Raw genomic sequence first — 17,156 nt, forward strand, 5'->3', positions numbered from 1 at the left:
AATTTCAAGGTCATTCATCCTCCGTGAATCACCACCTTACCGTGGTGGAGGGGTTTGTGTGCCCGAGTGATCCTCGGAGCTATGTTGTCTGGGGCTATATGCCCGTGGTAGGGTCTCCCAAGGCAAACAGGTCCTGGGTGACGGGCCAGACCAAGAGTGATTCAGAAGACCCCTATGAATAAACACACGAGGAGAGACCGCACCTCGCCCGGAAGTGGGATACCGGGGCCTCACCCTGGAGCCAGGCCTGGGGGAGGGGCTCGCAGGCGAGCGTCTGGTGGTCGGGCTTTCACCCTTGGGACCCGGCCGGGCTCAGCCTGAAGAAGCCACACGGGATCTCCCCCCCGTAGACCCACCACCTGCGGGGGCAAGCATAACGGTCCGGTGCATTGCGTTTTGGGTGGCGGTCGAGGGCGGGCACCTAGGCGACCTGGTCTTTGGCGGCCAAATCTGGTTCTTGGGACATGGAACGTCACTTCTCTGGCGGGGAAGGAGCCCGAACTTGTGAGAGAGGTTGAGACATTCCGACTAGATATAGTCGGACTCACCTCGACCCACAGTTTGGGTTCTGGATCCAAACTCCTCGAGAGGGGCTGGACCTTGTTCTACTCTGGAGTTGCTGCAGGGGAGAGGCGGCGAGCTGGTGTGGGCTTATTAATAGCCCCCCGGCTCGGTGCCTCTGTGTTGGAGTCATCCCCGGTAAACGAGAGGGTCATTTCCCTACGCCTTCGGGTTGGGGAAAGGGTCCTGACTGTTGTTTGTGCGTACGCGCCAAACGGCAGTTCAGAGTACCCAGCCTTCCTGGAGTCCATCAGAGGGGTGCTGGAGAGCACCCCAACTGGTGACTCTGTCGTTTTGCTGGGAGACTTCAACGCCCATGTGGGCAATGACAGTGTGACCTGGAGGGGCATGATTGGGAGGAACGGCCTCCCCGATCTGAACCCGTGCGGTGTGATGTTGTTGGACTTCTGTGCGAACCACAGTTTGTCCATCACAAACACCATGTTCCAGCATAAGGATGTCCATAAGTGCACATGGCACCAGGACACCCTAGGCCGCAGGTCTATGATCGACTTTGTAGTCGTATCATCAGACCTGCGTCCGCATGTTTTGGACACACAGGTAAAGAGAGGGTCTGAGCTGTCAACTGATCACCACCTGGTGATGAGTTGGATTAGATGGCGGGGGAGGATGCCGGACAGACCCGGGAGACCCAAACGTGTAGTGAGGGTGTGCTGGGAACGTTTGGCAGAGTCTTTTGTTCGTCAAGTCTTCAGCTCTCACCTCCGGCAGAGCTTCTCCTGCATCCCGGGGGAGGACGAGGATATCGAGTCCGAATGGGCTCTATTCCGTGCCTCCATTGCTGAGGCAGCCGATCGGAGCTGCGACCGCAAGGTGGTCGGTGCCAGTCGTGGCGGCAAGCCCCGAACCCGATGGTGGACACCAGAGGTCAGGGCTGCCGTCAAGCTGAAGAAGGAGTCCTATCGAACATGGATGGCTTGTGGGACTCCTGAAGCAGCTGACGGGTACCGGCAGGCCAAGCGGCACGCGGCTTCGGCGGTGGTCGAGGCAAAAACTCGGGTGTGGGAGGAGTTCGGTGAGGCCATGGAACACGACTTTCGGTCGGCCTCGAAGAGGTTCTTGCAAACCGTCCGGCGCCTCAGAAAGGGGAAGCAGTGCCCGGTCCACACTGTTTACAGTGGGGACGGGAGCCTGCTGACATCGACTGAGGATATAGTTGGGCGGTGGAAGGAATACTTTGAGGCCCTTCTCAATCCCACTGACATACCTTCCATGGAGGAAGCAGAGACTGAGGATACGAACGCGGACAGTTCCATCACCGTGGCTGAGGTATCTGGGGTAGTCAAAATGCTCCCCAGTGGCAAAGCTCCGGGGGTGGACGAGTTTCGCCCTGAATTCCTCAAGGCTTTGGATGTTGCGGGACTGTCTTGGCTGACACATCTCTTCAACATTGCGTGGAAGTCGGGAACAGTACCTCTGGATTGGCAGACTGGGGTGGTGGTCCCCCTTTTCAAGAAGGGTGATCGGAGGGTGTGTTCCAACTATAGGGGGGTCACACTCCTCAGCCTCCCTGGGAAAGTCTATTCCAGGGTGCTGGAGAGAAGGGTACGACCGTTAATCGAACCTCGGCTACAGGAGGTGCAATGTGGTTTTCGTCCTGGTCGCGGAACACTGCACCAGCTCTACACCCTTGCAAGGGTCCTGGAGGGTACTTGGGAGTTTGCCCAACCGGTCTACATGTGCTTTGTGGATCTGGAAAAGGCATTCAACCGTGTCCCTCGCGGTGTCCTGTGGGGGGTGCTCCAGGAGTGTGGGATTGGTGGCGCGCTACTACGTGCCATTCAGTCCTTGTACAACCGGAGCAGGAGCCTGGTTCGCATTGCCAGCAGTAAGTCAAGCCTGTTTCCGGTGAACGTTGGCCTCCGCCAAGGCTGCCCTTTGTCACCGATTCTGTTCATAATTTTCATGGACAGAATTTCTAGGCGCAGCCAAGGTGTCGAGGGAGTCCAGTTCGGGGGCACTAGGATCTCATCTCTGCTATTTGCAGACGATGTGGTCCTGATGGCCTCATCGGGCTGTGACCTGCAGCGTTTACTGGGACGGTTTGCATCTGAGTGTGAAGCTTCTGGGATGAGACTCAGCACCTCCAAATCCGAGGCCATGGTTCTCAGTCGGAGAAGGGTGGATTGCTCCCTCCGGGTTGGGAATGAGGTCCTGCCCCAGGTGGAGGAGTTCAAGTATCTCGGGGTCTTGTTCACGAGTGAGGGAAGGTTGGAGCGTGAGGTCGATAGGCGGATCGGCGCAGCGTCTGCAGTAATGCGGTCGCTGTACCGGACCGTCGTGGTGAAGAGAGAGCTGAGCCGGAAGGCAAAGCTCTCAATTTACCGTTCGATCTATGTTCCCACCCTCAGCTATGGTCATGAGCTTTGGGTCGTGACCGAAAGAACGAGATCGCGGATACAAGCGGCTGAAATGAGTTTTCTTCGTAGGGTAGCGGGACTCACCCTAAGAGACAGGGTGAGGAGCTCGGTTATCCGGGAGGAGCTCAGAGTAGAGCCGCTGCTCCTTCACATCGAGAGGAGCCAGCTGAGGTGGCTCGGGCATCTAGTCCGGATGCCTCCCGGACGCCTCCCTGGTGAGGTGTTTCGGGCATGCCCAGCCGGGAGAAGGCCCCCGGGGAAGACCTAGGACACGCTGGAGGGATTATGTTTCCCAACTGGCCTGGGAACGCCTTGGTGTCCTCCCGGTGGAGTTGGAGGAGGTGGTCGGGGACCGGGAAGTCTGGGCTTCCCTACTGAGACTGCTGCCCCCGCGACCCGGACCCGGATAAGCGGAGGAAAATGGAATGGTCATTCATCCCAAATGCAAATAAATGCCACATTTGGGTTTCTTGCAATTGCCCCTTTCCAGAGATACCTTGGCTGTTGATCGGACCAGTGGTTGCTGAGTAAATGCAAATTGAAATTTGGCGGCCACGCCCATTTTCGCAAAAAAATGAAGTTGCGATATCTCAGAAACCGTTCATCCGGTGAAGCTGAAACTTGAGATTATGGCTTTTCTGGGTACGATTTACCTATACACCAAGTCTCATCATGATATGACAAAGTAGGGTTTAACTCATTGGGTGAACTGAGCCAGAATGAGCCAGTTGCCTTTTTGTTCTTACCATTTTTTACCACGGCTCGACCCGGTGTTTGTTTGCCTTTTGCCTTGTGAACACTCATTTTTGATTTTTGTTTTTGCTTGTGAACTGTGATTAAACCTTTTGTTACACGGAAGTTCTCGTTGTCCTTTCTGCATTTGGTAACCTGTTATCGGCCACGCGCCATTTTGTGACATGGATGATCAACAATGTTATACTCCGTTTTCTTGAGGTAAACAACAAAGTATTCCTGTCATGTAGAGGATCTTTGACCAGTGGTTTTGAATTCTGTCCTTGAAAACAGCCAAGTAATCCTGTCACTTAGAGGATCTTTTGGCCAGGGTTTTTGCTGTCGGTCCTTAAACAGCCAAGTCAAATAAGAATGTATCCTGCTCAAGTTAACAGAATGAATAAGAGCGGGGTGTCCAACTTTCATCACTATTAGAGCTGTCAACTATTTGTCTTTTGTTTCTGACTGGCAACATTATTTAGCAAGCACAGGTCCACTCAACAGTGCGGCCATTGTTTTTATGCTACACATAGAGTGAGCCCTCTTGTCTTCCAGACTGTTTGGTAGAGAAAGAGGATGGGAAAAAACATGCACGCGCATGTCGATAGATCGGTACCTTTTTATTTATAGTGTGGTTAATTGATTTTCGTGCTATTTATGTGTATGTGTCACAGTTAGAAGAATAAAATGCTCTTCCACTAGATGGCAGATGGTGCATACCTGTACTAGAGTCCCATCATATAGAGAGTTGCGACATGAGGAGTCGAAAAAATACGGTCACGTGACTCGTGGAGCCATCTTGGGGCCAAATTCGCATTTGCGTTTGCCTTGTCTTTACAGTATTCTTGGGCGTATTATTGTTTATTCCCCAAAAATGCCGTTTTTTTGTGCATTTGGATGCACAAATAGACATGACAAGGGTTTCAAGCTTTACAGATTCCCTTTAGATGTCAACAGATGGACAATTTGGGAAAATAAAATAAACCGTTTGGGCTGGAAGCCGAACTCGTCTTCAAAGCTGTGCGAGGTAGGCTCTGTATATGTTCAAATTTTTAATGTCACAATGTTTTAAAAACTTGAGCCACCTGGGGCGATGTTACTAAGTTTAAGGCATCTCTTGATGAGCTGGGCACGTTTTGGAGAGAGTGAGAGTGTGATATAAGAAAGTAGCCTAAACATAAAATATACTATAAAAATAAGGCAGTCATGGATGCTTAGAGTTAAGAATGATTCTTGTGTAAATCACCTCTGGTTGCAAATAAAGTAATCCATGATCTCCAGCAAATTTACAAAACTGCATTCATTTTGCAAAATCTGCACTTGTTTCGAGGCATAAATAAATAACAATGAAGAAATATACATATTTTTATCATTTTCAATGTTTAAATATTGCGGCTTTTATATCTCTGTCATTTATTTTCATTCTAGTATCATGAGATGAACACTCTTATAAAAGCTCAATGTTTTAACAAAAGATGGCAAAATTATACCATATTACACATTGGAAAATATAGATCTATAAATAATTATAAAACAGACATTTTGCATGCGTCCCTTTGTGCAGAGACATTGCAATTTACATGCATTCGTACTGTGCACGCAAGCCGAGCGCATGAATTGGCCCCAACATGGCGGCGTAATCTCAGTTGTCGTAACTCTCTGTATAGAGGGACTCTAGCCTCTACATACCAGCACTGTGCTACTGTACCTGGCAGTCAACATGCAAAGTCCGCACAGGAAGGTCAGGCAGCGCCAAGCACATTTTCATCTAACAGTATATCTTCCAACTCAAAACTTACTTCTGTCATTTAACAAGTGTGAAACAAGTCGTTACTGACATTATGTGCGCCTTTTTTAACGTTGCAAACATGACCTTTGAAACCAAGCCCACCAAAGTATGCCCTCTGAAAAAAAAACATAAGAAAGAATTTACTCTGGTCAGGATTTTTGTTGTCATGCTGCGACACTGACAGAAGAATCTTCCACCAGCCGCCACCACCACCGGCGACATGATTTAGACGTGCTTGAATTACAACTTTTACTATAGCGTAACGGTGAGCACTTCCGTTGACATATTAAAAAATAATTTCCCTACACGCAGTCGGAAACACACACAACACTACGGAGCCCACGAAAAAAATTATGGGTTAAAAAAAGACGAATTTTTGCGAGATAACGCAAAACTGATTTGCGTGATCTGGAAAAACTGTTGGTTTCCATTAAGAGCGTTGTACTGCAACTACTTCCGTATTCAGAACGGATGTTTGCGTTGAGACTTCAAATTAAGAGCAGCACATTGGTTGAGTTTGTGATATGAGTATTTACATGTATGGCTAATCAGTGTACAGTATTTACTTTCCAGTACCAGTACTCAAAGAGACGCGTTTCCAGCAACACAAACTGGGACTGGATGTTAGTATTTTATTTTCAAAAGACGAACCGAATGACCATCACGTAATTGAATACTTGTTGCTATAGTTACAGTATCACTTTATACCTCTACATTTGGGCAGGAATGGATGCCAAATGCTGAAGATGAAATTAAATGACGCATTGCCACCCGATTTTCGCTATGTGGAAGTAAACTATGACCGGAAGTGTCTCCTGTAGTTTATTCGTTTTTTTCCCCCATGTCCCCTCGGGGGCTCCGTACAACCCCGTTCTCTCGTTATGTACATATTCTTCTTAAATTAATTTCCAAACATAATTAGTATGTTTGGTCCAGTTATTTAGCGTTCCGCACACCCTTTTAGTTGAAAGCAAGTCTTCCCGCTTCCGGTTGTGACTTGCGCACTTGAACTCTTGACTCTTTAAGGCGTAAAAAAGTACATCCTGGCTGAGCGTCACGTGATGCCATATTTACGGAAGTAACCAGTAGCGATCACTTTGTTAAAAAATGCTCCATTTCTCCTTATAATTACGAGTAGTTTTGAGGGCGTTAGTAAGTTACTACCATGTTGTTTCGGAATGAATAGTATTAACAGTATATAATTCATACTATCATGTCCGCGTGTTTGCTACTTCAGCCTCTCAGCTAAATGATTTTTGACTGGAAAGTCCTAATTTAACTAAAACGAACTACTCTCCTCTGCGTTTGCGATCCAGTTATTCGGCCTCGCCTAACATTATATATACAGGTATATAATTCAAGAACAATAATAGTCATATGACTTTAATCCCATAATATTTGGTTATTACCATAATAATATGACTTTAATCCCATATGTTTTTATTCCCTTAATATTCTGACTTTAATCCCATATTTTTTATTCTCATAATATTATGACTTTAATCCCATTTTTTTTGCCAGATTAGATTAGAATTGTTTTTTCTCCAAAAATCACATCTTTATTTTGTTTTTCCTAATATTATGACTTCAAAAAAACATGCTTTTCTGTAATATTTCAAGTCTACACTAGTAAAATGAGGTTATTTTCAGTCATAACACTGACTTTATTCTCGTTTTTCATTCTGGCAAAATACTTTTTATTTAAATAACTTAATATATTTTTATGATTTTTTTCAAGAAAGATACAGCAGTTTTTTCAATTTCTGCTGTTTTTTGTGTGTGTAATTTTCCAACTACTTGGTTGTCATAACAATTTAACCTTTTCTGCAACATAATTGTCCAAAAATGACAATTTTATTTTGTTTTGTTTCTCATAATATTACTAATTAAAAGAAAATGGTCATTTTCAATATTTCAACTTTATGCTACTAAAATGGTGTTATTTTTCCTCATAACACAACAAGTTTGTTGTTGTGGAAATGCGACTTTTTTTCTCCTTTTAGAATACAACGTAAGATTTTGTGTTTATTCTATAAAATGACTGCTGTTTTTGTATTCTTTTTAAATATTATTTTTAGAATTCGGCCCCCGGGCTGCACTTGGACATCCCTGATCTAAAGGGTTGTGTTCTCTGCATACACTGTTGGTGCTGTCGGCCCTTAAACAGCCGAGCTTCTGTCGCATAGAGGATCTTTGCGTGTAGTACGTCCTTAAAGACAAATATGGTGCATTGAAGATCTTTGTGTGCGTGGAGCGTAGCTTGTTGATGAGAAGAGTCATGACACGTGCACGTTCCGTTGTGTGCAGAAGGCCATGTTCCCTGCAGACCTTCCACCTGTGGATGAAACTGAACTGAGGTCAGCATCTGAAGGCTATTTCTTGTCGTTGGAGTCCAGATCACACGAGCATGAGTGCTTTCAATGGTCAGAAAGCACAAAGGTATGACAGCCTACGTCATGTCTGCCAGAGCCAACATTAGGAATATATGGACATGGCGCCTTCATTGTCAGGCGTGGTGGGAGCCACGACAGGAATCAGGATCCCAATGCAGACAACCAGAGTCAAAAATAGTAACAAAAATACTTTAATACGAAACAGAAAGAGTCCACAAGGTAAAAGTACAACTAAGGAAAATCCACTAACGGTTAACCAACGAAAAACACTGACAGCAAAAGGCTGTCAGGAACAAAAACCAAAGTACAAACAAAAAACACTGTAGGCAAACCTGACAGGAGATATCTTGGATACAAGGCTGAATGAACAAGCAGGTAAGGGAGCCAGAATGCAGGGTAAGGAACAAGAAGCCGGGCTAAGCGGGAGCAAGGAACAGGAGGTCAGGGAGTCAAGGAGTACAATCTGGCACTGGTAGATTGTTTGGCTGCAGCTTAAGAAGGGAGGAGGTAATGAGCTGCAGGTGTGTGTGATTAGGTCTGGGTCATGTTCAGGGATGTGCTGCAACACAAAAACAGCAGAGGGCAGCAGAGCAGAATGCAGAACATGACAGTATGTCCCCCCCTCATAAGACGCCTCCTGGCGGCTTACCTGGCTTGTTAGGGTGGAGATGGTGGAAGTCGCTTATGAGTGACGGGTCCAAGATAAGGGAGCGGGAGACCCAAGAACGCTCCTCAGGGCCGTAACCCTCCCAGTCGACCAGGTACTGGAATCCTCTGCCCCTCCTTCGGGAGTCCAAGATAGCCTTCACCGTGTATGCTGGATGGCCATCGATCAGGCGCGGCGGAGGAGGCGACTCGGCCGGGGGGCACAGGTGACTGGAGGACACAGGTTTGAGGCAGGAGACGTGGAATACCGGGTGTACTTTGAGTGCTGGAGGTAGTTTAAGTCTGACGGCGGAGGGACTGATGATGGAGTCAATTAGGTATGGTCCCACAAATCTGGGTGCAAGCTTCCGGCTGGTTCCGGCCAGTGGTAAGTCCCTGGATGACAACCAGACTTCCTGACCGACCTGGTAGACGGGTGCCGGAATTCTGTGGCGGTCGGCCAGGCGTCGATTGCGCTCCGCCGTGCGGTTCAGTGCAGCTACCGTCTCTCGCCAAACTCTTCGGGCGCGGCGAAGGTGGATCTGGACCGATGGTACTGACACTTCCGCCTCCTGAGACGGAAAAAGAGGAGGCTGGTATCCATTGGCGACTTTAAAGGGTGACATACCTGTGGCCGAGCTGACAAGGGTGTTATGCGCGTACTCCACCCAGGGGAGGTGGATGGACCAGGATGACGGGTGTCGGTGGCAGACGCATCGTAAGGCAGCCTCGAGGTCCTGGTTGGCCCGCTCTGTCTGGCCGTTTGTCTGTGGATGGTGACCAGATGATAAGCTCACTGATGCCCCGAGCATCTTGCAGAAGGACTTCCAGACCTTGGAAGTGAATTGGGGCCCTCTGTCGGAAACAATGTTGATTGGGATTCCGTGGATGCGGAAGACATGTCTCACCAAGAGTCGCGCTGTGTCCAGTGAAGTAGGTAGTCCAGGTAACGCTATGAAATGTGCCATCTTGGAAAACCGGTCAACAATGTTCAGAATTGTGGTATTTCCTCTGGAAGCAGGTAGTCCAGTAACGAAGTCCAAAGCTATATGTGACCAGGGACGGGTCGGGATGGGCAGCGGTTGTAACAGACCCGCCGGAGGTCGATTCGATGACTTATTTCTGGCGCAGACAGAGCAGGCCGCGACGAACTCCTTCACATCCGCCGCCATGGAAGGCCACCAAAACCTCTGCGCCAATGCCAGTTGAGTTCGTCTGGTTCCTGGGTGACAGGTAACTCTGGAAGCGTGACCCCACTGCAATACGTCCGACCTCAGCGTCTCAGGAACAAACAATTTACCAGCAGGACAACCCTCTGGAGACTCCTCCCCTTTAGTTGCCTCCGACACCTTCTTCTCCACCTCCCACCGAAGAGCGCCCAACACTCGGGCCACAGGTATGATGGTTTCCGGCGCTGTTCCCTCCTCCGTGGGACTGAAGACTCTGGACAGGGCGTCAGGTTTAATATTGCGTGAACCGGGTCTGTAGGTGATGGAGAAATTGAAGCGTGTTAGGAACAGTGACCAACGGGCTTGTCTGGCATTGAGTCTCTGGGCGGTTCTGATATAGGACAAGTTCTTGTGGTCGGTGATAACTATAAAAGGATGAACTGCGCCCTCCAGCCAATGCCGCCACTCCCGCAGCGCGAGAACGATGGCCAACAGCTCCCTGTTGCCCACATCGTAGTTCCCTTCAGCCTGTGTGAGGCGACGCGAGAAGAAGGCGCAGGGATGCAGTTTCTGGTCGACCGGGGACCGCTGGGACAGCACGGCTCCCACTCCCGTATCAGAAGCGTCAACCTCAACAGAAAATTGTAAATTAGGATCAGGATGTACCAGAACCGGAGCGGAAGTAAACAAGGTCTTGAGTGTGTTAAACGCAGAATTAGCCTCTGGGGTCCATACAAACGGAATTTTAGGTGATGTAAGCCTAGTCAGAGGTCCTGCTTTGCTGCTGAAATTACGTATGAATCGCCTGTAGAAGTTGGCGAACCCGAGAAACCTCTGCAAGTGCTTCCTTGATTTGGGAGTAGGCCACTCGACCACCGCCTGGATCTTGGCGGGATCGGCACGCAGTTGACCTTTCTCCACAATGTACCCCAGAAATGGCACCGAAGTGGCGTGAAAGTCGCACTTCTCTGCCTTAACGTAGAGCCTATTCTCCATTAAACGCTGGAGAACTAGTCGGACATGAGTGGTGTGGTCTTGAAGATTCCTGGAAAAGATAAGTATGTCATCCAAATATACGAAACAGAATTGATTTATCATGTCGCTGAGAACATCGTTAATGAGGTTTTGGAACACCGCCGGGGCGTTCGTGAGACCGAAAGGCATCACCAGATATTCGAAATGCCCCAGCGGTGTGTTAAACGCGGTCTTCCACTCATCTCCATCCTTTATGCGTACCAGATGATAGGCGTTGCGGAGATCCAATTTTGAAAAAATGCGTGCAGAGTGTAAAGCGGAAAAGGCAGAATCCATAAGTGGCAAGGAGTAACTATTGCGGACCGTGATGCTATTGAGCCCCCGGTAATCGATACAGGGCCGTAGAGATTTGTCTTTCTTGGCAACAAAGAAAAAACCCGCCCCCAGTGGCGAGGAAGAGGGTCGAATAAGACCGGCTGCTAGGGAAGAGGAAATGTACTCTTTGAGGGCTTTTTGTTCTGGAGCGGAGATGTTATACAATTTGGCGCTAGGAAATGTGGCGTTAGGGAGTAATTCTATGGCGCAGTCGTACGGTCGATGAGGGGGAAGTGTTTGCGCACGGTCCTTACTGAACACTTGCTTTAAGTCGTGGTATTCGCTAGGAATTCCTGTAAGATCTATAACTTCCTCTGGGGATATGGAAGAGGGAACATTGGATCGAGCCGAACGGAGACAGTTAGCGTGACAAAACGGGCTCCAACTGGAGACGTGCAATTTGTTCCAATCTAAGAGTGGGTTGTGAAGCTTAAGCCAGGTTAACCCCAGCACTAGTGGTGCGGACTGGGAGGGCATGACATAAAAACGGATGGTCTCGGAGTGGTTACCAGAGAGATGAAGGATAAGCGGTTCGGTTTGGTGTGTAATGGCCGCCAGGAAGCGCCTATCCAAAGACCAGACCTCCTTCTTAGCAGGTAACTTAATCATGCTGATATTATGTTTGAGAACAAACGTAGTGTCCAAGAAACAGTCATCGGCGCCCGAGTCAATAAGTGCGGTTATGTCAATACTTCTCTCTTTCTTTATAATTACTCCCTTAATTTGAAGTCTCTTGAAGGAAACCTCCTCCGCTGTAGTGGCTGAATCATGGAGGTACTCACAGCTCCCCATGGCTGGATGGTCCTCCGTAGCCGGTTGGTTGCTCCTGGATCTTGGCTTTAACTCCGCTGCTGATCCAGAAGTCGATCCTTGGCGACGATGTGGTCGAATGGGGCATTGGAGGAGTCGATGCCCCGGATCTCCACAGTAGAGGCAGAGGTCCAGCTTGCGACGACGTGCTCTTTCCTCGGCGGCGAGGCGTCGTCCCCCAAGTTGCATGGGAACCTCTGGTAGTACGGCCACGGCGTCTCCGATCCCTGGTTCGAGCCTCTGTCCCTCAGGAGATGGTAATGATATCCTGGTAGGAATTGACAACCTGCCGCCGTATCCCTCCTTGGTGTACTCTCTCACCCTCTCCCTTATGCGGTTCTCTAACTCTATGGCTAAATTGATAAGGCCGTTGAGGGAAGTAGTGTTGTCCTTAGCCACCAGCTCATCTTTAATGTGTACATGGAGTGCTTTGCGAAAAATACTTCGGAGAACGGTATCGGGATACCCACTCTCTACAGCAAGCACTCGGAAATCAATAGAAAAATCTGCCACCGAGCGTCCTTTCTGTTTCATGTCTAGTAGTCGGCTAGCTGCTTCCATTCCCCGAATGGGATGGTGAAAAACCCGTCTGATTTCTTCCAGGAACATAGGTAAGGAGGTGCGTATGGCAGGCATAGATGTGCTCGCAACCATAGCCCACGTAGCGGCTCTACCCGAGAGTAAGCTCATTATGAATGCTACCTTGGATTGGTCCGATGTGTACGTGGTGGGCTGCTGGTCAAAAACGAGGGAACACTGGTGTAGAAACTGGTTGCAGGAGTCCGAATCTCCAGAGAAGCGAGCAGGGTGAGGGATATTAGGCTCTCGCAGCTGATGAGATACAGGTGCGTGTGCAGCTGCGCCATGTGGTGCGTCTAAGGCGTGTGGGGACGTACCGACCTCTGGTGGCGGGTGAGAGGAGGTGCTGGCGAGTCGTAGGTTTAGAGCGTCCATGCCGGCAGATAGGACCGATATGGCCTCCATGATGCCTTGGAGGGTCTTCTCGTGGCCACCGACTAATTGGCCTTGATGTGCCAGGGCCGAGCGGAAGTGCTCCATGTCTGCGGGATCCATTTTGGCCAGATTGTTCTGTCAGGCGTGGTGGGAGCCACGACAGGAATCAGGATCCCAATGCAGACAACCAGAGTCAAAAATAGTAACAAAAATACTTTAATACGAAACAGAAAGAGTCCACAAGGTAAAAGTACAACTAAGGAAAATCCACTAACGGTTAACCAACGAAAAACACTGACAGCAAAAGGCTGTCAGGAACAAAAACCAAAGTACAAACAAAAAACACTGTAGGCAAACCTGACAGGAGATATCTTGGATACAAGGCTGAATGAACAAGCAGGTAAGGGAGCCAGAATGCAGGGTAAGGAACAAGAAGCCGGGCTAAGCGGGAGCAAGGAACAGGAGGTCAGGGAGTCAAGGAGTACAATCTGGCACTGGTAGATTGTTTGGCTGCAGCTTAAGAAGGGAGGAGGTAATGAGCTGCAGGTGTGTGTGATTAGGTCTGGGTCATGTTCAGGGATGTGCTGCAACACAAAAACAGCAGAGGGCAGCAGAGCAGAATGCAGAACATGACATTCATCGCGTCTCTCCGTGCAGGTGACAATAAGTGCCAGTAACGTCACATGGTTGCAGCTGTTTGAGGATAACCAAGCGGGATGTTCGCTCCTGGCGCTGCACCCACCTGACCGTCCGACTCAAGGTGTGCTCACACGTACCAACACATCTTCAAAAACATCAATTGTAAATATAAATACGTCAAACGGGACTGAAAGAAATCAAATATAAAACATGTAATCAAAATAAATCTTAACAATAAAAATAAAGATGAGAAAATGCATACATATAATAAATAACTGATAAACTAATATTTATAATGAAATAAATCATACGTATGAAAAATCAAATACTTTTTTTTAAAGTAACAATTCCTCTGAGATTTAAGACATAAAAATCGAATGAGATCACTAAAATAAAAGTGTTCCTTTGCAGTGGTGGCTTTATACTTGCATGGAAGGTGGTGGTCCGTGGACGACGTCACGCGAACGTCCTGCAAATCCAGGGCCGGCTTGGTTCCGGTAATCACACTTGAGTTTTTTGAAGGGCGGGGTTCCCATCTTAACGTGCTGACGGTGTTAAACACGCGTGGGAAGCAGCGAGCGCTACTCCAATACGTTCACATCCAAGATTGTCGCTTGTCTTTTTCATCCGGCGCTGTAGAAAAAGTGAAGTCGGGCCGCTTGAAGCTGAGATGTTTCCTTCAGGTGCGGTCGTTCACGGAGAGGCTGATTCTGTTCCTGCTCAGCCAGGTGGTAGATGGGCCGTCGCGGACTGAGGCGCTCTTCTCCCCGCACCCCCGCACGGAGCGTGCCAAGCTGCTGTGGGTGGACGGCCGGGCGGTGGGCTTCTACACTGTCAAACATAAAGGTATGCTTCCGAAACGCCATGAAGCAGGTCGGGCACAGGTGTCTTTATGGATACCCGTAGGTCACTTAGTAAATTAGTGTGCGGTGCAACTGAGGCATCATTTTAGTTGCATAAAGCTGGAATAAACATTTTATGGAAATCGCAATATTATGACAAACAAACCAAACAAAATAAACTCATTTTTGGACTATACAGTTGCAGAAAAAACGTATGTTATGATAACAAAGTAGTTAAAAAAAAATTACAAATACTATAAACAGCAGCAGAAATGGAAAAAAACAGATGTAATTTTACTGGAAAAAATTCCAATATTATGTAAAAATATATATTAAATAAAAATATTATTTTTAATAAGTATTGTACCCCAATAAAGGCAAAATATTAAAAGAAAAAGATTGTACTCTAACGAGAGAAAGTCGCAATTTTACGAGGAAAAATAATGGCATTTTAGTAGGATAGACTGGCAATATTACAGAAAAATGTTATTTTTCAAAAGTCATAATAGGAAAAACGGGGAAAGTCATGTTCTATAAGGAGAAACAAAGTCGCAATTTTACGAGAAACTTGTAATATTATGAGAAACACAAAACAAAATAAAATGGTCATCAGGTTGCAGAAAAAAGTTCTAATGTTATGACAACAAAGTAGTGGGAAAATTACATTTAAAAAAAAACAGCAGCAAACATGGAAAAAAAGTGTAATTTTTCTGGAAAAAAGTCCAGATATTAGGAGAAAGTAATATTCCAATGACAAAAAAGTTGCAATTTTACAAGAATGAACTGGTAATATTAAAAAGAAAAATAACATAATTTTAGGAGCATAACGTTATATTAACCGAATATTAGAAAAGTTTGTAATGTTAGGAGAAAAAAAACAAAATAAAATGGTCATTTTTGGCCAATTAGGTTGCAGAAAAACCCTCTGTTATGACAACAAGCAGTTGGAAAAAACAGCAGCAGAAACGGAGAAAAGCATTTCTGCTGTATGGTGGCAGCTGTGGTGCATCGAGTTTTCACTGTCCTTTTCATAGGAACAGGTACTATCTTTACCCTCCCTGACGGTCGCAGCGTTTGAGCTCATTTTTAGCGCATGTGACCACGCCCAGTTTGACTTTCCTTTTCCTTGACACGCCGCGCTCTCTTCCAGGCAGCCTGTGTGACGGCCGGAGCAGCCGATGCTACCTCCTGCCCGTTCTGGACTCGGTGCTGGTGAGGAAAAGCTGGAGGAGGAGAGGACTGGGCCTGAAGATGCTAGCTGACTTCTGCTCCTCGTTCCCCGGTGAGGAGGAGTTGGGAGTCAGCGTGCCGCTGTCCTCCAGCATGGTGGCAGGTTAGAGCCAACATTTTCACACATCTGACGCGGGAAACGAGGAACGGGTCGTGCCTTGATGCAGCGTCTGCTGTCTGAAGTGTGTAGGCGCTTCCTGCAGCTGCACGAAGACCACCGAGAGCGCCTGTATGAGGTGGAGGCCCCCGGGGGCTGGACCCAACGGCGAAACATCTGGCTCAACATCCAATTACGCAGATATCCACTCAGTCGAGATGACGCGGGTGACGAGGGCCAAAAAGATTCAAGCAGATCCCCAGACTGACCCGATGACGCACGAGCATATAATCCAAGCTCTCGAGTGGTCCACATAGGCCGGCGCACAAAACAATGCATATAGAAAGAAAAATCATATGCTCAAATGAAATGCTAGATATTGTGTATATGCAGCATGATACCTTACGACAGCAATCCACCCCATTTTCGCGAAGCTAATAGACAACATAACACAATTACACAATTCTCACCTATGCAGTATTTATGCAAATGGATGAAGATATTTCACACACGGAATCAGGTTTCATTAAGGGAACACAGCAATGTAAGACTTACTGTGTACTTGACTACAAGCACCTCATAAAAGAAGACGGTTTATCCTGTTTCGAGGCTTCTTTTTTTTTAAAGCCTTTGACAAGCTCGATCACAAGTTTGTGTCTCGGACTTTAGAGCTATTTGGTTTGGTAAGCAATTTTTAAATATAATTACATTGATTTATAAGGATATGTAGGAAAAAAATAATTTACTGAGTGAGTAAATATTTATTACAAGTAGATTTTAGAATAACTGTTTGCATTGATATTTATTGATTGAATTATTGTTGAGTGCCTTAAAATAGTACAGTATAGGTATAAGTGTTTCATCAATTAATCTAACGACTCTGTGAATGATGACAAGTAATTTATAGAAATCATGCTTTATTAAATAATTAGGGGAGTAAGTGAACATCTGTTTCAGTGTGTCAAAGGTTAAACGGAAAAGCTATGGGGCAGAAGAGCTTGTCTAGCCAGGGTCACCAGCCAGATACGGCCCAGAATGTAGTCTAAACAGAAACATTGGCCGGAGAAAAGAATGTTTGTTTATGTCAACCACTACACTAAGTGTTATCGGGACGCCGAGGGAGCCGGCTATCATCTGCTGGCGTCACAAGCTTCGTCAAGGAATTCAGGAGAAAGTTATCTTTGGAGGGACTGGCGCCAATGGTCTGAGCAAACAAGTATAAAATACATACAGAAAAAAAAATAATGTTTTTGACTTCAATAAAAATGTTATTTAAAAAAAAGGTTAATGATGTACTTTCTGCCATCTAGGGGAAGAACATTGACTCGTTCTGAACAAAATGCATTATGTCTAGTAAATACGTCATTTGTGAACCATTGAAGTGAAATTGGATCCAAACCTACACCTGACTAAAGTATCTTGCTGAATATGCCATTGGAAATGGTGTTGTGAGTACAGCGTAGTTCATATTACATACTCCCATACGGTAGGGGGCGGTGTGCACCTTCAATGTCACGGTTGCAAGCCGTCCTGCGTCGTTTCCGGTTTGTGTGCAATAACAGTA

General features: G+C 47.1%; 1 protein-coding gene across 2 annotated transcripts; it reads left to right on the forward strand.

Annotated features, from left to right (window-relative positions):
* Positions 1–6,556: 6,556 nt before the first annotated feature.
* On the forward strand, positions 6,557–16,174 carry LOC129181267 (protein FAM169B-like). Of its 2 annotated transcripts, XM_054776231.1 has the most exons (8): positions 6,557–6,811; positions 7,542–7,688; positions 7,771–7,902; positions 13,442–13,544; positions 13,835–13,920; positions 14,107–14,269; positions 15,416–15,598; positions 15,679–16,174. In XM_054776231.1, exons 2-8 carry the CDS (start codon positions 7,686–7,688, stop codon positions 15,858–15,860), a joined length of 852 nt encoding a protein of 283 aa, XP_054632206.1. In that variant the 5' UTR covers positions 6,557–6,811; positions 7,542–7,685; the 3' UTR covers positions 15,861–16,174. The 2 variants fall into 2 exon arrangements, with proteins under 2 accessions (XP_054632206.1, XP_054632205.1); XM_054776230.1 differs by having other exon boundaries at positions 7,542–7,902; positions 13,835–14,269.
* Positions 16,175–17,156: the final 982 nt, after the last annotated feature.

Source organism: Dunckerocampus dactyliophorus, chromosome 5, assembly GCF_027744805.1.
Source record: "Dunckerocampus dactyliophorus isolate RoL2022-P2 chromosome 5, RoL_Ddac_1.1, whole genome shotgun sequence".
Classification (NCBI taxonomy): domain Eukaryota; kingdom Metazoa; phylum Chordata; class Actinopteri; order Syngnathiformes; family Syngnathidae; genus Dunckerocampus; species Dunckerocampus dactyliophorus.

Excerpts from the sequence above, each read along its gene's own strand:
- LOC129181267 (XM_054776230.1), top strand. The coding sequence starts at position 7,777 with ATGTTCCCTGCAGACCTTCCACCTGTGGATGAAACTGAACTGAGGTCA. Across the intron at positions 13,545-13,834 it reads ACCTGACCGTCCGACTCAAG|TGGTGGCTTTATACTTGCAT; the intron begins GTGTGCTCACAC and ends GTTCCTTTGCAG. Across the intron at positions 14,270-15,415 it reads CTACACTGTCAAACATAAAG|GCAGCCTGTGTGACGGCCGG; the intron begins GTATGCTTCCGA and ends GCTCTCTTCCAG.